Source organism: Cydia fagiglandana, chromosome Z (assembly GCF_963556715.1).
Source record: "Cydia fagiglandana chromosome Z, ilCydFagi1.1, whole genome shotgun sequence".
Lineage (NCBI taxonomy): Eukaryota > Metazoa > Arthropoda > Insecta > Lepidoptera > Tortricidae > Cydia > Cydia fagiglandana.
In genome coordinates this window covers 20646944-20671233 of record NC_085959.1, presented here as the reverse complement: position 1 = coordinate 20671233, position 24290 = coordinate 20646944, and the positions used below count along the sequence as shown (strand labels likewise).

At 37.1% G+C, this 24290-nt stretch overlaps 2 protein-coding genes across 2 annotated transcripts in view; one reads left to right on the top strand and one right to left on the bottom strand.

Annotated features, from left to right (window-relative positions):
- The window catches only part of LOC134678949 (E3 ubiquitin-protein ligase MYCBP2), a 94936-nt gene that overhangs the window by 33852 nt on the left and 36794 nt on the right, over window positions 1-24290 (bottom strand). The gene's annotated exons all lie outside the window — the stretch shown is intronic.
- LOC134678942 (uncharacterized) lies at window positions 865-21697 on the top strand. The gene is made up of 5 exons (XM_063537697.1): window positions 865-1092; window positions 9842-10094; window positions 15846-16018; window positions 17204-17496; window positions 17764-21697. The coding sequence occupies exons 1-5, from the start codon at window positions 931-933 to the stop codon at window positions 19358-19360; spliced, it is 2478 nt and encodes an 825-aa protein (XP_063393767.1). The 5' UTR covers window positions 865-930; the 3' UTR covers window positions 19361-21697.

Below are 24290 nucleotides of genomic sequence, written 5' to 3'. Positions count from 1 at the left end.
TACTTTGTGTTTCAACTTCAACTAATGTGCTGTGAACGCAGTGGCTAGCTTTTTATCGATAAGCCATGATCTAATCTTTTGTATAACCTTCTATGATATTCTGTTACACTATGATGAGTCAGGAACTCCTTACAATAGGACCTTACGATTTATTTTTTTCAGTTTATTATGCTTTAGGGTCAATTCAGTACTAATAATGAATCCAATTAGCCTGGGCAGAACAAACGTTCTTACAAATGATAGGTACCTTTAACAAGGTCCCTATCACAACTTCGTCACTGTTTAATGTTTTACAATAACTACTACATACTAAAACAGTACCTGAGCCACTGTACCCACATATACAGTGGCTCAGCGGACCCAGTTATCAGGGAAAACTTTATTAGATTTAGTCCAATTCCAAAGTAAAGAGTAACAAACTTAAAAAAGTATATGCATTTAGTGCTTGATTGGGGTAGCTTATTTTTTCAAATTGCAAAAATGTCTACTTATATGCATTCGGCCCCCTTATATGCATTCGGCCCCCTTACTTCCCAGCCTCTGTAGTAATGTACTATTAATGCTTTTCAATGTGGTCCGTCGTAACGGCTGGGGTAGTATAATCTGTGCCCGTTCCATCACGCAAAAAATATTTACATTGCTTCATTTTTTTATCATACTAACAAAAAGTGTTTCCTATGTTAAAATGCGTCATCCAAATTAACAAATTAACACTTGTTCGCGATCACGTCGATTCGGCATAGCTTTCATTTAACGTGAGTTAGTGTATAATTAGTAATAGGTAAAATACATGATCGATGTCGATAAATGTGGGGTGTTGTTAACAAGTGGCATCACTAGAGCGGAGAGACAGCCAGCCGGTCGGCGGTGCGGATCACAGTCTGTGCATGTCGGTCGTCAAGCGCGGTCGGTCGCGCTCGCCGCGGCACCATGTCGCGACTATACGCGTTGTTGGTGCTCGTGGCTTTTGACTCACTCGTGTGTGCGGACACTTCACTCGGACTGTGTAACCGGTACAAAACTTTCTGCGAGTGTGTCCCAGCTGCTCACCCGTCATGGACTATTGTTAACTGCACAGTGCCCCGTGATCAGGTATATAGTATATCTCTTATGAATTAGTTATAAAACTAGTGATGAATGTTCCTATCAGTGAGTTTAATACTTATTAAAGAGCTCTTAATAAATTTCTTCCTGAGCACAGTGTGGACCCGTACTGAGGAATAGGAAGCTTTCGTCAATTACTTGGCAAAGCTTAATACTTAATCCCGTAATTTAAATATTACGAGTATCATCCGCTTCCATTAGGTATCTATTGGGAGGATATACATACATGTTTTCTCTTCACTGTACTGTGTTAAAAACCCAACATGTAAAAATAACTTAGCACGTAAACCGGTTGGTGATATTGATATACCATATATTTTGTAAGGAAAACTGTTTTTAAAAGGCAAAGGTATGTCTGAATAAAAGGTGGTACTATTTACAAGTAATCAATTTATAATTTGATGAAATGTATTGTGCAAATATGTACCAAACAAGGACATAAACACCAATCCATTCCAGTGAAGGCCACCAAACTAAACAAAAAAACCGTTGTAAACAATGGTGACTACCTGCCCTGACATGAGAGCAACCGTTTCTACGAGAATATCAACGTATGCATACTTCCATTGTGTAGGTTGACTGACATAATAATAAGATTCACCTAAACTAAATAGTAAATCTCGTAATGATTAGTATTATTATTCGTGTTTTGTCTTCCCTACGTCACAGCGGTCACGTTTTGACAAATTTAAAATAGACTATACTCATGGCATGTGCAGATAAGAGAAAGCAGAATGAATCGCACAACAAGCATCTACTCAACATACACAGCGTCCGATTTAGAATCGCAAACGTGCTATTTGTGGTGAGCCACGGAGACTATACTGTCTGTTTTGTCAATTTTGAAACATCGTTGTAAATACATTTTAGTAACCATTGTGGTCAATTATTATCGATCGACATTAGCTAATGAGGTTTAAATGAGTAAATTTAGTCGGCATTAGAGATAAATATATTATACGCGTGCCGTTCTAAATACCGTTGCACTTGGCACATTTTCCTGGAGTAGATATAGGGCACCGATAGTGCTATCAGTCACCGTGTTAACGTTAAGCCATCACCGACAATGAAACAAAAACAATGGCATTTATTTTATGCCGACTCAATATCTTACCATTCATTAATCAGGCCTATAAATACAATAAATATAATTAATAATTCATAGGTGTTGATTCCAGTAGCAAAGTGGAAAACAGAAATAGGTATACGTGACCTATTTTACCAAATGGCTAATAGCTACTGCCAGACAAAGTAGAATACTAAATTTAATGAAAATAGGTAAATTGTTAGGGACAACGGACAACTAATACTAATAACCTTTCATGATTTTATAAATTAAATTGACTTTTTGATAGCTTAAGCCATTTGTAAGTGTGCATAAGGATAAGAACTATTCAAACTTGACGAGTTGGTCAATACACGTTTCGGCCTTTTTAAAACAATAATCTGAAAGACATACGTATTTTTTTTTAATAGTTTAAATTAAACAGTACGACTGACTGTTTTGGTAATGTAAAGAACCTAAGTGTTACTAACATCTAGGCTCGACATTTTTAGAACCTAGAAGAAGAAGAAGATTTTAGACCCTAGCGACTACCTCAAATTATCCAATCTTACATTATTTGTGCATGTTTAGTATAGGTAGTTGGGTAGGTAATCAATAATCACAGTAAAGTTAAGCACGTTTGTTGGACACTCACTGCAGATAAGTCCCCCGATCACAAAGCCGGAAGTTAATTACTATCGTTATTATTGTCCTGGTCGAGTTACTGTGCGCTAGATATGCCATGGACCACACGGCCTACGTGTGCGACCTATTGAAGGGTAATTCAGTCTTGTACAAATTTCTACAATAATTATATAGGTATAATTAAGTTAGATATCGCTGCGAGTCAAGACAGCATTTAGACGCACCTCGTCGCTCGGACAAAACACCGGGGTGGGCGGGACGGAGTAAGGTTACTTGTTGTTTATACCGAGATCTGAGATGTTCAAAGAAAGAGGCAACTGACTCACATCATAGACGTAATAATAATGAGACCGCGTCTTTATGTACGCTAGTATCAAATTAAACAAAACAAAAGCTAAATTTGATGATTCATTTGACGGGGCTAAATCAAATCACAATTTATAGTTCTTAGAATCGCCATAATTACGAAATCAGACGCTCAAATGACGTAATGCGTTGAAAAATAACAGTATATAGCTTGAATAAAATCCCAATCATAAGAAATGATCAGTCTCGGCGCGTTTCGAGAAAGAACAACATGTAGGAGCCGAGCTGCGCGAGATCAACGAACACTCCATAAAAAAACGTAATGAGAGATCGCTTCCTGCGACGAGCGCACCCTCTACCACGATACTCCTAAAACTCTATCTCACTAGAACCGATGAACACATATCACGAAATTGTGTTTCGAGTTTCTATTGGTTAGGTAAACAAGTACTACGTATATGTATCTCTCTACGATATTTGTAGTTGTTGACTTTGCACCAATTTGTTACACTTACACATTTTTTTATAGTTTTACTGTTTTCATACTAAGACCAACTAAGTTTTGTACTTTAAAGGTATCAGGGTAAGAGGCTAGGACTAGGCCCTAAAGATAACAATGTATTGTTCGTTTACACTAGTTTAAGTAGTTTACTTACAGTATAAGTAATACAAATTTTAACAATTAGATATATTTCTATAGTTTTCGCAGCTACTTGTACATTAAACATAGTACTTTAACGACTTGCCCATATAGTTGAGTCCAGCACCGTGTAAGTAAGCACCGTGTTTACTGCGATACATGGAAAGCTAATATCATGTAACTATTATTTGATGGAAACCCTATTATAGGAAAAGCATATACTTAGAATAATTATTACGGTAATAACGACATAGTTATAGTTATATAGTTTGTGCATTCTATGGTGACTAGGTGTCTGCAACTGCACGTCGTAAATGTGTTTAGTCCAAAACGCTAATTAGTTAGTGGTCAAGTAGGCATTGCATAAATACCTATTAAGCCTATTGCTGGTTTATAGGTCTGTAGGTATATGGTTTATTTTACATATGATAACATAGTCACTGCCAGGCCCTAGAGGGCGTTCGTAACTTTTCCTCAGATGTCAAACATACAACCCACTAGGCGGGTTACTGCTGGTATGGATTTTGGTTTACAGAACGCACGTCATAATAATTTATTTTAATAAGTTTAGGTCGATATAATGTTCTATTACAGTTATTTCCTATAAGTAGCAACAGCAATTATCTCGTTCACATCAGACGAGTCGAGACGAACATTACTGCGGACATAATGGAAGTAGCACACCGGTTCTCGGTAGTTATAGGAATATGTTGTTGAAACAGTCTCGTTTCGTTTGCAGCCTTTATGACAGCGTAATACAGCCTACTACGGTCAGATGTTGAATAGATGTCACGTGTTTTACATACACCGGCCGTGGACAGGCCTCGTTCTTGTGTCTTATTATACAAACTTGTTGCTGATATCGTACTATAGTATAATAATACATTATGTCAATGACGAATCGCGGTGGTATGTAAAGTTGTTTTGTAATAATACATTTGGATATCCTAGGCCTTGATAATTAATACAGATTTTTTTTTTAAAGGTAAATTTTGACTATGGGGACTAACAACCCTGAAGAAGGAAAAAAGACTGTAGGTGACATTATTACCACTCTAATCTATGTATATTTAATTATGTATATCACCGACAAATCCATAAATTAGTTTGACTTGTAGTTTCATAGGCCAAACAAGTTACAAGCGGCACGCAGGGCTACCGTAGGGACCGAGATGGTGATTTACCGCATACGTCAACTCGGTCTCAGTGTCGCCCTGCATAAGACGGATGTCTTACTCTTTCATGGTCCACGCAGAGGGCCGCCCCGTGGTGCAACAATTGAAATCGACGGCGAAATCATGCTGGTTAAGGCCCAAATGCGCTACCTTGGCCTGGTACTGGACGGACGGTGGAGCTTTGGGGCACATTTCACTGCTCTCGCACCTAGGCTGGTGGCTGCTGCTGCCGCGTTAGGGCGATTGCTGCCCAACATTGGGGGGCCGGACAACCGATGCCGGCAGTTGTATTCTGGGGTACTGCGCAGCATGGCCATGTATGGGGCCCCTTTGTGGGTTGACGCACTCACCACGCAGAATAAAGTCCTCTTGAGAAGACCTCAGAGGGCTATTGCAATGAGGGCGGTGCGGGCTTACCGCACAGTTTCGTGGACGGCAGTGACGACATTGGCGGCGGACCCCCCATGGGAACTTCAAGCACAAATCCTAGCTGAAGTATATCGCTTCAAAACCCAACGGATGACGGATGGGCATGTCCCTTGCTGGCAGGAGTTAGAGCGTGTACGTGCCCTGGCACAGGATCACATGCTTCTCCAATGGGACGAAGACCTAGGGGCATCGCCTTACGGCCGGGCAACAACAGAAGCCATTCGTCCCCACTTGGACTATTGGGTAAAGCGGCGCCACGGGGCTCTTACCTTCAGGTTAGTGCAGGTACTCTCTGGCCATGGGTGCTTCGGAGCGTACCTGCACCGGATTGGACGAGAGGAGACTCCAGCGTGTTACGAGTGCGACGCACAAGTAGATTCAGTGCGCCACGTGCTTGAAGAATGCCCCGCCTGGGAACTCAGCCGAGCCGTATTACGCCAAGAAGTGAGAGCTGACCTCTCACTGCCAAGCATTGTATGGGCGATGCTTGACAGCGAGAGGAACTGGAGAGCGGTAGCCTCTTTCTGCGAGGGCATAATTTCGCAGAAGGAGGCTTCGGAACGAGAGCGAGAAAACGATCCGGAAGCTCACCCGCTCCGTCGACGCAGACCAGGAGGTCGGCGCAGACGTTATGCGCACTTGCTACCTCCGCCCTAGTAGACCCATGTGGGGATTGGGGAATCACCCACTATGGTAGTACCATTGAACGGGGGGCACTAAAGTACTTAATGCCCCATAGAGCCTGCAGCCCGCTTGCGGGCTGCCCGCTGGAACGTCGCAGTTGAATGCTCACCGCGATCCTGCGCCGCTCCGTTATAGGCGGAGGTGGCACTCGTTGGGTTTTTAGACGGTAGTAGGTCCACGCCCTTTAGTCCGTCATACCCGTCTTGCTCCCCTCGAGACGGGATGCGTAAAAGCATTTTCCCAACGTTAAAAAAAAAAAAAAAAAAGGCCAAACAAGTTATGCCTTAGCAGACCGAAAAAATAGTTCCGTCTAAGACAATTTATTTTATTAAATTTGTTATTCTGGTTCAGGTATAACTGCTTAAATTATATAATCGTCATTATTTCAGCTAAGTAAAACATACAAAATTCGAAGTAGGTATTTTATTTTACCAAGTAGTGGCTACTGCTGGAGATACTTATGTACAATTAATTTATTAAGTTAATTAAGTATCTGGACTGGATCATGTTTAAGTAGTTAACTATCTGATTTAACATATTAGTGTATATTATAGCTTACATTTACATACGTAATTTACATATGTAAAGGATAATAATAAACGTGTCCGTATAGATTGGATTCAGGTATGGATTGGAAAACAAAGTGCATATGTACAGTATGTACGAGTAGGTATCTTGTAAATATTTTGCAGTTAGCAATGTCTCGAACGCACCCAGCCATTGTTTCAATTGACTTATGCCCTATCAAAGCCAATCGAAATCACTGGGTATTGTGCTGTACATCCGCCTGGTACACCTAGTTTTCAAAATGTTCAACTACTAGGTACGTACGAAATAGATCACGACCCATTGTTTGCTGGTAGCTGTCATTAGTTTCGGTTAAAGAAATGTCTCGTTAAATACTTCCGTATAATTTGCAAAACTATTTGAACGACTTAACTTTGTATACTAATGTGCGCATAACACGTTAAAGTATTTATAATATTATTAGTTGGTAGTTTTCGTTTTGATCAGCCGAATTGAATTAAAGTAAAAGTTAGATGACGTGAAATATCAAATCGTTCTTCGTGATCAGGTGATACTTGTGTATTTTAAAACTAATTCGCCTAAAAGCCATTCGATTCGCCAGCCGCATCTGTATTTCGAAAAGCCGTGATTTTGTTGATAACTGTTTTAGTTCAAGATAATCTGTTTATTCGATCATAAAATCGATTAATGTTCAGTACCCGTACCATGAGTCACTTGTCAAAACTAAACATATACGATATAACGTCTACAAACATAATTTACTTCCTATACATCTCACTCGCACTACATAATATACTAATAGTTATGAACGAGATGCATAGAAAGTAAAGCAACGTTCTCGGATGGATCCACACTAAGTCCACACTAGTTCTCACTAGACTTATATCGACCGCAAATCATTAATAACTGTCACACTTGTTCTCTACTAGTTCCAAATACGATCAGTTTTTTTTTACATTTGTTTCAATATGTGCAGTTATGTTCCAAATTCAGCAATAAACGTTACAGCCTGTGTGTTGCATTCATCAACATCATGCCCTTCCGATACCGTAAAAGGGTAACACAACTCGGCTGGCCTATATTGCCAAAGCGTAAGTGCTCAAACCAGATTCTGAGTCAGTATTCGCCGAGTACCAAAAAGTTGGCAATCTGAAGTTAGTCGGCATTCTGTGAATGAAACTGTTGCATCATACTCACTAAGTTGTTATGTATCGGCATGTACCTTAAAAGTAAGTTATATCTTACATTACACCATGTTTTTGAATAGTTATTCGGATATCAATGATACCGACACATAAACGACGATAAATGAACTTGCATCACGAAAGTTAAATGATTAATTTTATTCTGTAGTTAGGCATTCACTAATATCAATTTTTGCGCTAATGAATGGGATCAAAATTATATAACATTTTACATTTTGAATGTTATGTTAATTTCTACAAAATATCTGCATCCGTATATAAGTAGGTATCCGCTGTGGTTTTGTTATCACTTCCACAAACGTGGTGAACTCAGACGACAACATATCAGCCATGCTGTAAGTACAATACAATACGGTATAAATTGTATAATTCATCAGTGGCAATGTCCTTTCTAGCAATTCACGTAACAAAATGAGCTCGTCTGTAATGTGCAAGGAACTATTGACCTTATATTATCCGATAACGATAACAGGATGTGAAACATCACGTTTCGGGCGAGGCAAGTCGATGCGCCGTCGAAGTAAAGGATGTTTTACGTATTTTTAATAATAGACTAATAATCTTTTATAACAATAGATCATTTTGTTTTCACCTCAGCAGCTCGAACACTTGCTTTGTTGCTTAAAAATTGGGTGGATGAGTGAATGGATCAATGGGTTATTGTATTTCTTACCTAAGTATATGATCTTGCGACTAAGGTGAAAAGTTAATTATATATGCCACACGAGACGCAAGTTTTTTTCGCACTTCGTGTCTTTGTTACCGTCGCTACGTTACGCTATATTATAGAATGTTTCACTTCCTCGAGACTCAAAATAAGCAGTCGCATCAGAAACTAACTTTGCTCTCGTGTTGCACAAATAATTATTGAATTGTGAAATGCTTTATTACAAAGCATTACTTTATTACAAGTCTATAGAACCTTACCTATCTATCTGTTCGTGAGTATGTACTACCTACTATTGTTCGCCTGTGAGTCTAAATTCTGTATTAAATCCACAAGAAACAGATTCCAAGAATGAACGAATACATATGCCGTACGGGAACGGAATTTTCTTTTGTATACTAATACGATTAAACACTTATTTAATAGAAAAAGTGTTTTAAAATATCAAACACACTCACAGTACATGCTAAGAGATATGCCTCCTAGGGGTATATCACCACATACTCATCAATTCAAAAAAATAATTCAACTAAAAATTTGTTATACCTATAGGTAATAACAAGTTGAATTGAAGAGTTTCCGTGTCTTTGGTTCGGTCGTATCCCCTCTAAGCGTGCTTATAGGAGTACCATTAATTCAATCACTTGCCCGTATCCGTTTGTAGCCCTTATTTACGACTAGCTCTCGCTGCGCTGCTATTAAATGTAGATTCCACCAAATACCCATGCTTTAAAATTATTTTGCTTTATTTAATAAGGTTTATTTAATGAAGAATCGTAATCATTTAAGTGTTCATACAGAAAGCTAATGGACTTTATAAACCTCTACATGTACCTACCTACTATATTTTTATTATCAACATCAGAACACAAAGGACCTTTTGTGAAGCAGACAGCGTTGGCTAACACCCTCTACATTCACAGGTTCATGCTAAACATAAACATGGCTATGGTTAGAATAGGCGTATGTAGTAGAATAGGCGTTATTATACATAAAGTTACTCATACTATAACGTGACTAAAGTGTTTTATAAACAAAATCTACATTTTACGATTTCATGACTGCACATTCGACGATGGACGGTGTATTCCCATTTTTCCCCGCCTCAAGTATGGCGGTGATCACGTGGGGCGGGGACAAATGGGAATATACTCGATGGATACTACATTATGTTCATAAGATTATAAACATTTGACGGAAATATTCAACATCCTCTTAACTCCTGACTAGAAGATAGCGCTAGTCGGGATGTAGTCGAGAGAAGGATATAATCATAGTGTCATATCGTTGATAAATTGATTAAATCACTTTAGAAGATCTCAAATGCACTTTATCAAATTCTATATATTTATGTACGACGCCAAAAATTCTGAAGTACGTAGGTAATGAATAACAGCATCTTTTTTTTTTCAGACAATAGATATTTTGGAAGGAGATTTGCCCGAATCCACGACTGACCTCATAGTGACGGGAGCAGAAAGTGTCCTTTTTGGCGCGAACTCCTTGGCAAAACTACAAGATGCGAGGCATATTTACCTATCTGGTAATAGAGTCGTGCTGATGAGGAAGTTCGCAGCCATTAACCTCAACGTTATCAGCGTGTACCTTGAAATTGAGAAGAGCGACATCCTGCGTATAGAGGAAAGCACCTTCAGTAACATCAAAGGTAACTAAAGTGGTTTACGTAACTAATATGCAAAGCGAAATTTATGTGATAATAATTATTTCACTATACAGTCACCATCATAAAATTTAACAATGTAATGTAATGTAATTTAACAATTAATCGAAGTACGTATATAAAAGCAGGTAGGTATAACACACAAAGTATTTATAATAATTTAGGAGCACACTATTCCTCTATAACCTGTCTTCCGTTTGACAAAAATGTGAATTGTTTACCTGGTCCGAAACACTTTGCAAACAATTAAAAATAAATATTAATGTCGGTAAAACTGGCCGAAAATATTGGCACACATCCTAATTTCCATGGTAAAAGTGTGTTACCTACGATATATTTGGCCAATGTGGCCGTCACTATCTATTTGATGCTAACTGTACCTATTTATAACAAAATTTAGTACTTATAGCGATACGTTTGCTAAAGCAAGTTTTGCTCTCGCGACCCCTTATCTGAATAATTGCCCAGCGAAGATATCTGCACATGTGCTATAGCTAAGTTCAAATGATACGCAGAGTTCTAGGGGTAAGGCTGTTTAGTATGCTAGCTACGCTATTGTGATTTGGGTGTGTGATATGGTATCCAAAAGGTTCCAATTGAAAGGTAGCCGCTACCAGGACGTTGGCTCTACAGCTGTGTAACAAGCGTATGCGTGACAGGATTGCACTATTAGACTACGTGTTTCCGTTTCTGATTCCTAATTAACTGCCTATTATTAATACATATATCGCATTTAGGTACTATATAATTTAAGATACACTGATGTAATGTGGCAATGACAAAATATCCGTGGATATATAAAGAAAAAACTCTAAAAGCATATGTTTTCACTTATCAAGCAACCGAAAATGCGATTTGTAACCTTTTCAACGCCAAACGGCGCATCCATTTGCCGTGACTCTGACGCCAAGGGGGTAAAACTTAGTTTTGTAAATAAATAATGCCAACCTAAAAGTAGAATGTTTTTCAGTAGATTTTCATCAAAAAACGATCGACGTCAAATGCCGTCTTTGGCGTCATTGTCATAATTTTGCGTTGACGTCAATTGCCGTCTGTGGCGTTCAAAAGGTTAATACTCCTATTATTTCTCAGGATGGAAAATATTTCTCAAATAAGTACCTAATAATGAGTTATTTTAACTATTTATAACCTACGACTAGTAATTGTGATCACAATAATGTGTTTTCATCCCCAGAAGTAAACACACTAAACCTTAGTTAGATTTAACCTAAGAGCAGCTGACAGGCGAATAACGTGTGAATTCCATTATTCCTCATAACGAGCGTAGTTTAGTCTGCGTAGGTATGCCTCTGGTCTATCTCTGACGATACGAAGAATGCATTACGTTTCACAAAGTGAATATTGTCGCCGATTCGGAGTCGACATGTGCGTTGTGATGGCAGATGCTAAGTTGTGACGCACTCCACATCCCGACAAACAAATAAAGCACAACACGGACTTTCCTTACAAGTTAAAACAATAAGATAACCATTACAATAGTCGATAATAAAGTTATTAAAATTATTATCTAACGTCCGTGGGTACATAAAGCTGTTCTATTGATCTAATTTTAAGAAAAGCCTTAACTAGAGTTAAGTACTTATCTATATATATAAATGCAAGTGTCCTGACTGACTGACTGACTGACTGACTGACTGACTGATTCATCAACGCAGAGCCGAAACTACAAAAGCCAGAAAGTTGAAATTTGCACACCAGATTGCATTTATTAAGTGTACAAGAGATAAGAAGCGATTTTGAGAAATTCAACCCCTAAGGGGGTTAAAAAGGGGATGAAAGTTTGTATGGGGTTAAAGTTTTCTTTTAAGCTAGGAATTTGAAACTTCGTAAAAAGATATATTATTAAAATACAAGAAAACTAATTTCAGCGTTTTAGAAAATTCATCCCCTAAGGTGGTGAAAAAGGGGTTGAAAGTTTGTATGCAAATCAAAAAAAATTTCGAGTGGTTGAGTTGAATCTTTGTATTTAGGGATATTATTAGAAGGCGAGAAAAGTAATTTCAGGGTTTTGTAAAACTCATCCCCTAACAGGGTTAAAAAGGGGTTGAAAATTTTAATCCATTATAAATGCTTTGAAACTTCTTAGAAAGGCATAATAGCCCATTACAAAAAAAGTGGTTGCAACGTTTTTGGAAATTCAACCCCTAAGAGGGTTAATAAGGGGATGAAAGTTCGTCTTCGGGTGCAAATTTTATTTTAAGCTAGGAACTTGAAACTTTGTAAAAAAGTATCAAATTCAAATACAAGAAAACTAATTTCAGCGTTTTAGAAAATTCATCCCCTAAGGTGGTGAAAAAGGGGTTGAAAGTTTGTATGGATATCAAACATTTTTTCGAGTGTAGGACTTGAATCTTTGTATTTAGGGATATTATTAGAAGACAGGAAAAGTGATTTCAGCGATTTGTAAAATTCATCCCCTAACAGGGTTAAAAGGGGTTGAAAGTTTGAATCCATTACAAATGGTTTTGAAACTTCTTAGAAAGGCATAATAGCCGATTATAAAAAAAAAATAATTGCAACGTTTTTGGAATTTCAACCCCTAAGAGGGTTAAAAAGGGGATGAAAATTCGTCTGCGGGTGCTAATTTTATTTTAAGCAAGGAACTTGAAACTTTGTAAAAACGTTTTAAATTAAAAAAACATGGAAACTAATTCAAGCATTTTTGAAAATCATGCCCCAAGGTGGTGAGAAAGGGGTTGCACGTTTGTATGGAGATCAGATATTTTGTGAGTGCGGAACTTGAATCTTTGTATAAGGGCATAGGTACCTATTATGAGAACACAAGAAAAGTAATTTCAGCAACCAACATCAAAATCCACTTGACTTCAAACTTCATACAACTTGCTAAAAAAGAAAAGTAGGTACTTATAATTTCAACATTGCTTGGATATGAAAATTATTGGTACTAAAGATGTAAAATGTTGAAGATAAGATTCCACGCGGACGAAGTCGCGGGCAACAGCTATTAATTCATAAAAATATATTAAATTTCTATTCTCTCGAAAAAAGTGACCATTAGGTAACTGACACTAATACTAATTACTTAATACGTTCGCGTCCTTCCTGTAAGCATAGCAAAGTTAAAGTAAATCTAAAGCTGACTCAAATAAGAAAACCGGGATAGATATGTACCAGAGTCGTTAACTTTTGTGATATAGTGCACAGAAGTGACCTTTTTCTAAAATGTGTATAACCCTAACATAGTTACTACTATAACAAGCAAGTCTGACATGGAGCTCTGTTGGAAATAGTAAATAGGTATGTATGTATGTTATTGCATGGACACATTATAAGTAACTCATTCGTAAGGTCGCCATGCACTTTTGCAGCTGGGTGTACCTATTCGTTTACTAATACAACCCCTTCTACAGCATACTCGTTCACGTACTTACATATAAAAATATTCGGCATGTGTCAATTTTCTAGTTCAAAATGGTATCTAAATATGGCAAGCTAAATGCCTATCGATTGGGCTGAGATGTCATCTAAATTGTTCTCCATGTCATGTTAAATTCATGAATGGCTTCCGGTTTTATTTTACTCTCTGATATTTCTCTCTGCTATCATTGGTGTAGAAAATTAGGACGCAGTCAATAGCCAATGACCTCGGTCAATCGAAGCTCTCAGCCAATGCCGATACGATAGTCTGCTCCGGTGTGCACGAAAACTGTTGTTAAAGCAAAGAATGCAATTGATGGTCGTTAATATAAAACAACTTATATTAAGAACAAATCTTGTATTGTACGAGTAAAATTAAAAAGGTAAAAGCCAAAAATCGCGTACATCGCTTCACGCTATCCAATGAAATTTACACTAGAGCAGGCGTGTCTCACTCCGCAATTTCGTCGCTTTGCTACAGGTAGCTACAAGTACATCCGTTCGAGCCCAATTTTGGGATTTGCCATAATCCGCGCGTGGCGATGTCGCCACCTAGCGGCCATATCTGTCCTGATCGTAACAGACGCCTTTTGTTAGAGAGTCAGTCTTCTGTACCTAGTACTATTATTTATTCTGTGACTAGGGTTAGTCAACGACCCTACATTGATTTTTCCGTACTGAGCAGCCTCTTAAATACAACTCAAAGGGCTCAAAAAAACGTATCGTAAGACAGCTCATTTATTAAAATCGCCTCTGCAGCTTTATGGCTACGGTGGAAAACACGACCTTACCCTACCCTTTACCTATAGTTCGTTTTAGCATTAGAAATAAGGTAAACAATCTTGATGTGTCTTTTAATTGAAAAACACATTTTAATAATAAGTTACGGCAAATATGTAAGAACTATGAACCAAATACGATCATTAAATTGTTCTGTTTTCATAAGTAATAGTTTTTGATTTTTAAAAAGCGTTTTTCAATCAAAAGACATGTCAAGATCTCTTACCTTCTTGCAACTTTTTTCTAATGCTAAAAAAACGAACTATAGGTTGCCTCCCACGCGTCGGTCTCTTTTTCATTTCTTATTATTTGTAATTTTAAATTAATTCTAAGTTAATTAATATATACGATATCTATAAATTATGTATTCTATCAACTTTACCCGCTCGATGTATTTTCTAGGTTTAGATCCAATTTCATTGATGAATTCCATTGTTCTATTGAAGTAATGTAATAGATCTGAGGCATACAGGCTGTTGATAAAATGCGTCTTTTGCGTTACCTAATTGTACTTATGTACAGTATTTCTATAAGTATTAAGTTTCATTCAGACATGAATGCTCCTATTGTTTCTTACCTTTGTCGCCGTTGTTGGCTCCTATAATGTCAATATATGTACAGATAGAGCTATCATTTGTTTTTGAAGCATGAAACATTATGCTACATACAACAAACGCTGACCTCAAACAGAAAATCTAAAGAAATGGCGATTATTGAGGCCAAGCAATCCTGGCGCGGTGCGTTTATTTAGAAAAAAATCATTCTGTTGGGCATCAATACTCGTATTATCATGATAGACTAACTCAACTATTATTATTTAAACTGTACAATGCAAGTTAGTGATTGTTATAGTACTTATAGTTAATTAGAACCCTTGTCTTATATTAGCGGCATAAGCATAAGTATCAAAAATAGAGATTTAGCATCTAGCGCAAACATACAAGTAGTCCAAGTACATATCAGTTGCCAAATCTTCAACGCAGAAAAGTAATACTTCACGTTTCAAGTAGTGATATGCAGCCGTGATCTGAATTTACTTTAATTCCAAATCGGGGACACGTTTGAGCGGCTAGGTAGCCAGCAGCGGCGTCCGTCCGCGGATTGCTGTCTAAAAATATACGTTTCCCCGACTCGGCATTCGTGTTTTACAGGATAATGACTCATAGGGCGAACGGAACCAAATACAAAAGTGAGAATGTGTCAAAGACAATAGAAACAATACATTGACATTTCTCAGCATTTAACCTATCATGTGACATTTATTCATATAAATCTACATTAGTATTTTTTTAACTACATAGATATATAGGTACTCATATCAATATGCTTTAAGAGCAATAAATAAACAAATAAAGTTAAATTCGAGTAGGTACCTACAAATCATGATTGTAGGAATGGAATAACTTTCTATTTTGCTTCGTCGAGACTATCGCGATTATTTCTGTCATCCACTTATACCCCACTTATACTTATAAAAGTATACCCCATAAAGAAACATTGGTCACGGATAATAAGGACTTAATTATATTGATTTTAATATGTAATTTTTCATTGCAGGGCCTCTTTCCGTATCCATCAGAGATTGCGACTACGTTAGAGTGGAAGGAGCAGCATTTTCCTGGCTACTGACCATGAGTATTTCCAACGTTCGACAGCTACAACTAGACTCGAGAGCATTTAAGCTCGACCGCTCAGCGGCCAACGTCGGAGAGCACGGGCCAGGAATGACGGTTAGTATGCTTATTAAACGTAATCAGTACCTATATAAGCGTCTTACTGCGAATGTTACACGCAAAGCGAGTTTAGCGAGTTGGTAGGTAATATTTACAATTATCTCTAGTGTTTATCTAGTACGCTTGAAACTCAAAATGTTACTGAGTCTTACTAAAACTCTTAGTAGGTAAATACACTATTCTATAAACTCCAATTTTCGTAAGGATCTCTTAAAATATGTAAAACGCTAGCATTTGTAGGTACCGATGCATGCAGTTCTAACCCAATAGAAAATGGCTTCTCTTGGGACTATTTTTTGCTGTTTTAATTGCACATCAACAAAGATGTACCTAATCCCTTAATCCAAATTTTCCCCTCTGTATATTAAAAAACTCAATTTCATATAATTGTATTACTTGTGGCTAATATTAGCCACAGCTATGCCCCTTCGTTTGACTTTGTTTTTATAATTGTCATTTATCATTATAATTTAAGAGTTAAATAGGTGTTTCCATAAATATGTTCGCATTTCTTTTCGTTCCTCTTATAATAATTAAAAATCGAAAGTCAAACGAGTCATAATAAAAAAAAAGAAAAAAAGAAGAAGATGCAAATATTTTCCATAATATCGCCATCCAGAGAGGAAAATGGGGACTACATTTGTATCAAGTAGTGGTGAAACTACTTTGCTCTTAGTGTTCATAGATTACATAGGTAGACATACATATATCATAATTTCTTTAAATAAATGATCTAAAAATAACAAAGACTTATACCGATAAGTCTTGGTTATTTTTCCATTAATGTGCAAATATCGCTGATTGCGACATTTACATTACACAATTATTTTTAAACTCTGTCAAATTCGGAGTATGGCTAAGTACATTGTAATAGGCGGAGCGCCGGAGTGGACGGGTTGATTCACCAAACAAGGATATTGAATGGCATAGTTACATTTTTTTTTCGTTAAAAGTAGTTGATAGCATTGTTGTTACATGGACATTATATTTAAATCAGATTTAAATCCACCAAACAATTGAAAATTATGACATATCAATGACATTTTGAATATCGATCGTTCAAGATAGTACTTGCGTTTAGTAGCAAATGTATAAACTCGTACTAAACATGTTACTTAAATTTAAAAATACACCGTGTAAACAGAGGTAGATATATAAGAATATCATTTTTCTGTTTTCCAGATCGAGTTAAAAAACCTGACAATACCAGAATTTCCTGAAGAGGCATTCGGGTCCTCTGCTGCTGGGATTACTATGGAGGGCATTGAAGTTCGTGCGTTGAAGACCAGATCATTTTCGGCAAACACTTATAACACAGTGTTGGCGGTCAATTGCTCATTTGCTCTTATAGAAAGCGATGCCTTTGCCCAAAACTCCCTTATCAACAACCTTCACTTCTACGGGTGCAAAGTACATCAAATAGCAACAAAAGCTCTCCTATCTGCTGTCGCTAGCCTAAATATTTCTCATACAAGGTAAGGCTTTGGGATCATTGTTCTAAAATAGATGCTATAACGGTTGTTCATGTACATAGTTGACCTATTCGCCAAAACATCCTCGATTTTATAAATGTTCAAAAGATGTGTAGAAATGCGGAAAAGAAACACGTGTGTATATGTAGCTTGAATTTTAATTTACGATTCTTACGATATGTTAGTAAATTTTATTTACAATATTTAACGATCTTACTTAAATTTGTCTTAAATGTGTCTCATTTATAACCTAGTCTGCTTATATTTCAGATTTGAAATTATCGACACGGGGGCTATCAACGCTACTATTGTTGCGGTCGTCATTCAGGACAGCAAGTTCAACAAATTCATGGAAAAAGGCTTCGTTATTTCTTCCTGGAACAAAATTCAAATGGAACGCAACAGTTTCGACGAACTACCCACACATGCTGTAGTGGCTACAAGCGCATCTGTAAAAGAACTGGTGTTTTCTGAAAATGAAATAGAGACAGCAAACGCCGAGAGTCTGATGTTTATCGGCCATGCTTACGCTAATTCTGCCCAAAATGTTGTCTATAAAGACAATTACTTCGGTACACCATGCCATTGTAACATAACTCCATGGCTTGTGAAAGTGTTGGATGTGAGCACGGAAGATGCGTTTATTTCGCAGAGTTACTGTACCGTCGATGAATTTTTTGCTCGATGTTTCAACGAGCCGGAACAAAATATGTTATTCAAGAAATTTTTGGATAGCGTTTGTAATAAAGACCCTAGCATTAAATGTGAGCAATATAGGAGTAAAAAAGAAGGAAATGCTGTTGAAATAAAAAATCCCAGATTCCCTCACAAAAGTAACAGTCAAAGTGGTTTGAGTGATAGAGATAAGAAAGTGATCGGCATAGTTATAGTTACCGCTTTGGGATGTGCAATAATTGCAATGTTTGTAAGCTTTATAAGGTGGATGAGGCGAAAAGGGTACTGTGTCACAGTGAAAAACTTTTTGATATCTTCAAACTCGTCATGTGGAACGTTTTGCGATAGATTCTGTGCCTGCGGTATGAACTCTGGACTTGACAACGCGGGTTCTATTTCTCAGTTATCAGTAAACGAATATTCCGAACGCCATCGACTCAACGAACCTCGAGCGCAAGACTTAATTCAGGAGACTACTCTTCCCGACATGTACACAGAACAAGTGGTTCCTGTAGAAGACAAGACCACGCAAACATTACCAGAAGAACTGACAAAGGAGCTTTTAGAAACTTTAAAAGAGAAATTAGAAGATCCTGAAAACTATGTTGAAGCTCGTGAAATGATAGAGCATTTATATGAATTAATCAAAGTGGAAGAGAGTTGCAATACTAACACGCCAACCTCGATGACTGTTGATGAAAACATATACGAACTGCCATTCCAAAATACTACACCAAGGATTGGCAAAAACAAGAAACAGATGATCAGTGTCGGTACAAGGACACCGTCACTAGATAAATTAACACCTCTTTCTCCATACAACAGGCAGACAGCCCTAGCTCACGAGTACTTCGAACCTAAAGATTTTGCGGTTCATTTATATGCCGAAATAGCCAATTGCGACAAGGATAAAAAGTCATTATTGGGTGTCATGCCTGATGTTGTCGGTGAGCAAGCAGTACCTCGCGGACCGTATCTACGAGCTGTTCGCGAAAAAATACATTCAACGACTCCCTCTGCTTCTCCGAGTAAATCCTTAAGCATCTCGGCAAGTAGTCCACAACACTCTTCCACTATAAAATCAAACAAGTCGACAGCATCCAACTCATCTGGAAAGATGATCAATCGACCACTGCCCGAAAAGCCCATAAGTTTAGACCCCGGCGAGGGTACGTCTTTCAAACATGGGTGAGGGTTGGGCGAGGAGCTGTCGATGCCGGTGAACACGGACGCGGCCCGCACAGAGCGCCGCTCTGTTGCGCTGCTGCAGCAGCTCCAATTTGCTCCCGAACATATGGACTTCTACTGGAGTCTAGACCCGTGCGTGACGAGTTAAGCGTGGAACACTTACGACTAAAAGTACGTGCGCGCCAAAGCTTATGCGATTCTTTGCCTGTGATATTAATTTTGTTTAATTGTAATTATTTCAAGGCCATGCAAACAAGTCGTGCCAGACATGGTCGTATGTTTATTTGTATATAATTATATTAAGACTAATCAAATACTTAGATAAGGCTGTCACGAATCTATGTTCTGAAGTTGATTATGCTAGAAGGATTTATTATAGCTACCATTACTGCATGGTGTGGATGCTACCCTGGCTATATTATGACTATGCTAATGTTTATAAGCCAAGGAAATAAGTGTTCAATGTAGCGGCCTTAATAGCGGCTCAGTGGGCTACTACGACTAACCACCATACCATATGTGACGTTTTCAAACAAGAGGTAACCTATTCTCAGTTACTGATAAGACATTACTGCCATAAGTAAAAATAGATATTCCCCTTGTCAATAATCGAAAATGGGTTACCTTTTTAAAGAAAACCCATAAAATACTTCCAATGCTTATAGGTAGATAATGTTAGCCATTGCCGAGTAATAGGGATCACTAAGTCAGCTGTAATAACCCTTTAAAAAGCTGTGAAAATATGTACATTGATACGTGTAGATACGTATTTTAAAATGTCTTAAGGCTCCGTCACACAGGCGCGTTTTGCGGGCGACGCGTGAGCGGGACGCGCCGCTTTTACATACATATAAAACGCTCACGCCCTGCCCGGAAGACGCGCCTGTGTGACGGAACCTTTTTTATTCTGGACCCCTACTCGGGTCTAAAACGAAGTGATAACATTGCTTGTAAATTTTATTTTAATAATATGTCAATTTATAACTCACAGTTAACTAAATATTGCTTACTATTTTAATTGTAGACGTGATACATATACACTGTTGCCATAAACAAAATATTTTATAAATTATTGAATTACGTTTAAGAGGCCTACTTGTTTCGTCCCTAAGGTTAGTGACTTGCTTTGATGTATGTAGACATACACCGAGGTGATTCCATAAGTGGTCCATTATACATGAAGCACCTACAATACCCTATGTAGGCTAAAGTGCATTTCCATGATTGTAACTTAAGTAAATGTAACAAGTAATTCATTATGTGAAAAGATATACTGAAAAGTCGATTAATATAATATCGATAGTCGAATTGTGTACATACGTAAATAAAAACCGTACATTCAGTTTATCAATAGTTTCAGAATTACACACCTTACTCCTTAGTAATAAGGCGAAAAATTTAAAGATATGTTTGGCGTCGACTGTACCTTCAATCATATTATCATGTTGAGGAGTCCCAATAAATTGGATGTAGACGGTCTGTTGTACCATATACAACGAGTATATACCGTCTATAAAATGTATATAATATTATAATTAGACCAAAATATATAAAATACAAATACAGTAGAACCCGCTTAAGACGATTCTGAGGGGACCTAGCAAAAAAAGCGTCTTAAACGGGAAATCGTATTAAACGTGAGTAGTATTATTTCATGTACAAACACCGCAGCGGTGTTAATGGGCGTATGATATCTAAGAGTAGGTAAGTTTATGTTCACACGCGGTTAAATAATCTATTAGGAACACTAACGATAGGCTCAACTAAAATGTCGTGGAGTAGCTAACTGCAAATAAAAATGTAAGAGCGGTAGCTTCTACTCCGTGGTCCGTAACTGTCAAGCAGATGGCATAGCATTCTCACCCCGATAAAGACCCGACAAAAAATGATAGACAAAACAAAAAACCTAAGGTAGGTAATAACACAGTAAAAACGGTGTATTGCATAACAATACGACTGTGCGACGGTTACCTATTTCAATAACACAAACGTCCAGATGGTGCGTAACGGGAATTTTAGATGGCGTAATAAGCGGGACGCGAGTCGTATTAACCGTGAAAAAATGTATGAAAACAGGCCTAAAGTTGCAGGGACCGGCGTAAAATGGCGTATTATGCGGGAAATCGTATTAAACGTGATCGTATTAAGCGGGTTCTACTGTATTACCTATTACTTATTACGACACACGTCATGTATATTCGATGTAATTTGGAAAACGCCAAACACACCTACTTCCCCATTATAATATTTAATCATTAGAATAATGACTGTGAAATTTGTGAAATATATGGAGCTTAAATAATATTATGGATGTTATTATGAAATAAATGTTGAATGTGCAGGTGTGATTATTATTTTATAAAAACCATTAAATTATGTTGATATCTAAAACGTTATATCCTGAACTAAACATGTAGGTAAAACCAACATAATACTTACACATAAAATGCGACATAATTTGACACGTGTGATATCACTATCGACTGCAATATGTGTTGCACGATAGAACTAAAAAAAAGTTTTCTGGAATATGAATATAAATATTTTCGTGTATGATATTTGGACTTAGGTATGTCCAAGAGACTTAGATGACTTTATAAGATGTAATTCCGTCTGTTTTGATAAATGTTGTTATGTACCACGTTATATATCATGTTTTAAACACGTAATGAAATAAATACCGCTGTTATAACTCTTACTGGTATGTACAGTCATCAGCAATAGTATCTTACACAACTAGGGCCGCAAAAATATATGACGCGCTCTTATTGCGCTCCAAATAAGAACGTGTCACATATTTTTGCGGCCCTAGTTGTGTAAGATACTATTGCTGATGACTGTACGACAAGCATTTGGAGAATAAAAAGGTCGCCTGTTGATTCTGTACGGCAAGGTAAGTATTATAGCTATCGGCTCAAACCTAGCTACATATACTCTACTAATAATAACAGCACTCCACTATTGTTTATTGATAACTCGGGCGTAAAGGGGACAAACATGCCCTATCGGCAGTAATGTCGGAATTCAAACGTCGTGCGTCGATTGTATCGAGAATCCTTTCAGCTTTTTTACAACCGGATTTTTTTTTAATCCTTCATATTTCATAACAATCATAACTTTTAGAAACTCACAAATGCATAAGGTACCTATACTAGAAATATCCAATTAGATCTGGTGCGAGCCAGAGTTCGAACCGGCGATCTTCAAAATAATGAAAATAGTACATTACTACAGAGGCCGGGACGAAAGGGGTTGCCGGCCGAAGACATATAGACGGCCGAGCGAAGCGAGGCCGGATAGGTCTGAGCGCGGGCAACCCCATTTCCCGCCGAGGTATATATAGTGTTTTTCTCAAACATGCAATGAAATAAATAAAATATAAAATCCACGAAACCCAAGTTTTATTTATAGAAAAAACTAAAAGTAAACTACACCCAAAATATAACCAACACGTACCTATATCATTATCACGCGTATGTTTTACACGAGTCGTGTATTTTTACTACCCGTATATTTTCATGTATCTTTGATTTTTTCGCCTTGTATCCGTCTCACTGTCGTTTTCGTCACATAAGTTTACATAGTCTTTCATGTTGATATCACGTTTCACATACATCGTTGCTTTATGCATGGAGTAAATAAGTATAATTTTCACAGTGTTGACGAATTTGTAGTTACATTCATTTAAAATATGCCACAAAACTGTTTCTAATAAACTGTAAGCCATTTTTCTTAGTTTCTCAAATAATAAAATTGCCATAAGCAACCATATACATACTTCGTCTTTGACTTGGCGGCAGAGGTAGCAAGTTATTTAAAATCAATTCTGCTTACGCTGCCAATTCCAACACCTACGATTACAATTAATATTAATTTCATTATTTCGTCGGAACTCATATTAAAGTCAAAAAATCAACAACGCACCATAAATCCAATAAAACAGAATGAATATCTTTCAACTTTACCTCCATAACAATTTAAAAAATATAACTACGCGTGTTTGAGTAGACCTTTTTACCGCTAACGTTTAGATGAAATATTTTAAATGTTTTTATTTGTGTAGTTAAATTTATAATTTAAAATTATAGAATGTATTATTTATTAAATTCATGTTGATTTTATACAAATAAAACTGCAAATTATAGCAAACATTGTTTTTTTGTTTTTTTTTATAGGCGTAGTGGCAGAGTGTCATTACGAACCATAAAGCAAATACTGCCTCTAGTTTTTTTTAATGGATGAATGCCACGATGCTGTGTCACAAATATCTGTGAAATGAAAATTAAAAAAGAGGACTTTGCCGGCCTAGGCCTGCAAGATGTGTATGAAATTCCATTAACGACTTTTTGTCCTAGCCGCACCTGAAACGTCATACTTCGCAGCCTATTATAAGGAACATAACATCAATATTTCATTGCATGTTTGAGAAAAGGATATTTATTTTAGTGACCTAGTAGATGTAAAATCATTGGTTGCGAATAAAAACGTCATTGGATTAAATGTCAATATTGTATGATTAAATAAACAATTGCGCAAACCTTGTACAAGTTGCCTCCAGAATCTCGCGAATTAAATTGACAGATCAATGTGCACAAATGATACCACAGTTTGGCCAGTGCTGTTCATATCGATAGTTTCAAAAAAGTTTGAATTAGAGAATATCGCGAGAATTCACCGCTAGCGGCGCTACTGTTGCGCGGTCAGTTAAAATGAATCTTTAAGTAATTTTGGTAAGTTATTTTATAAATGTTGTTTGGTATTTCGAAATTGTGCAATTTTATAGTAATAGAGACAAGGATAAATAAATATGTTATTTTGTTTTATTTGTTAGGAAAACTTATAGCTAGAATCGAAACTAACTTGGTGATAACATAGAAATAGTAATTTTGGCTTAAATACAAAAAAAGGCCGGCCCAGATCAGATGGGGAAATAT

What these genes read in the sequence shown, in the direction of transcription:
- LOC134678942 (XM_063537697.1), top strand. Translation starts at nt 931, where the DNA reads ATGTCGCGACTATACGCGTTGTTGGTGCTCGTGGCTTTTGACTCACTC. An exon ending in GCACAGTGCCCCGTGATCAG is followed by an intron (nt 1,093 to 9,841) that starts GTATATAGTATA and finishes TTTTTTTTTCAG; the next exon opens with ACAATAGATATTTTGGAAGG. An exon ending in CACCTTCAGTAACATCAAAG is followed by an intron (nt 10,095 to 15,845) that starts GTAACTAAAGTG and finishes TTTTCATTGCAG; the next exon opens with GGCCTCTTTCCGTATCCATC.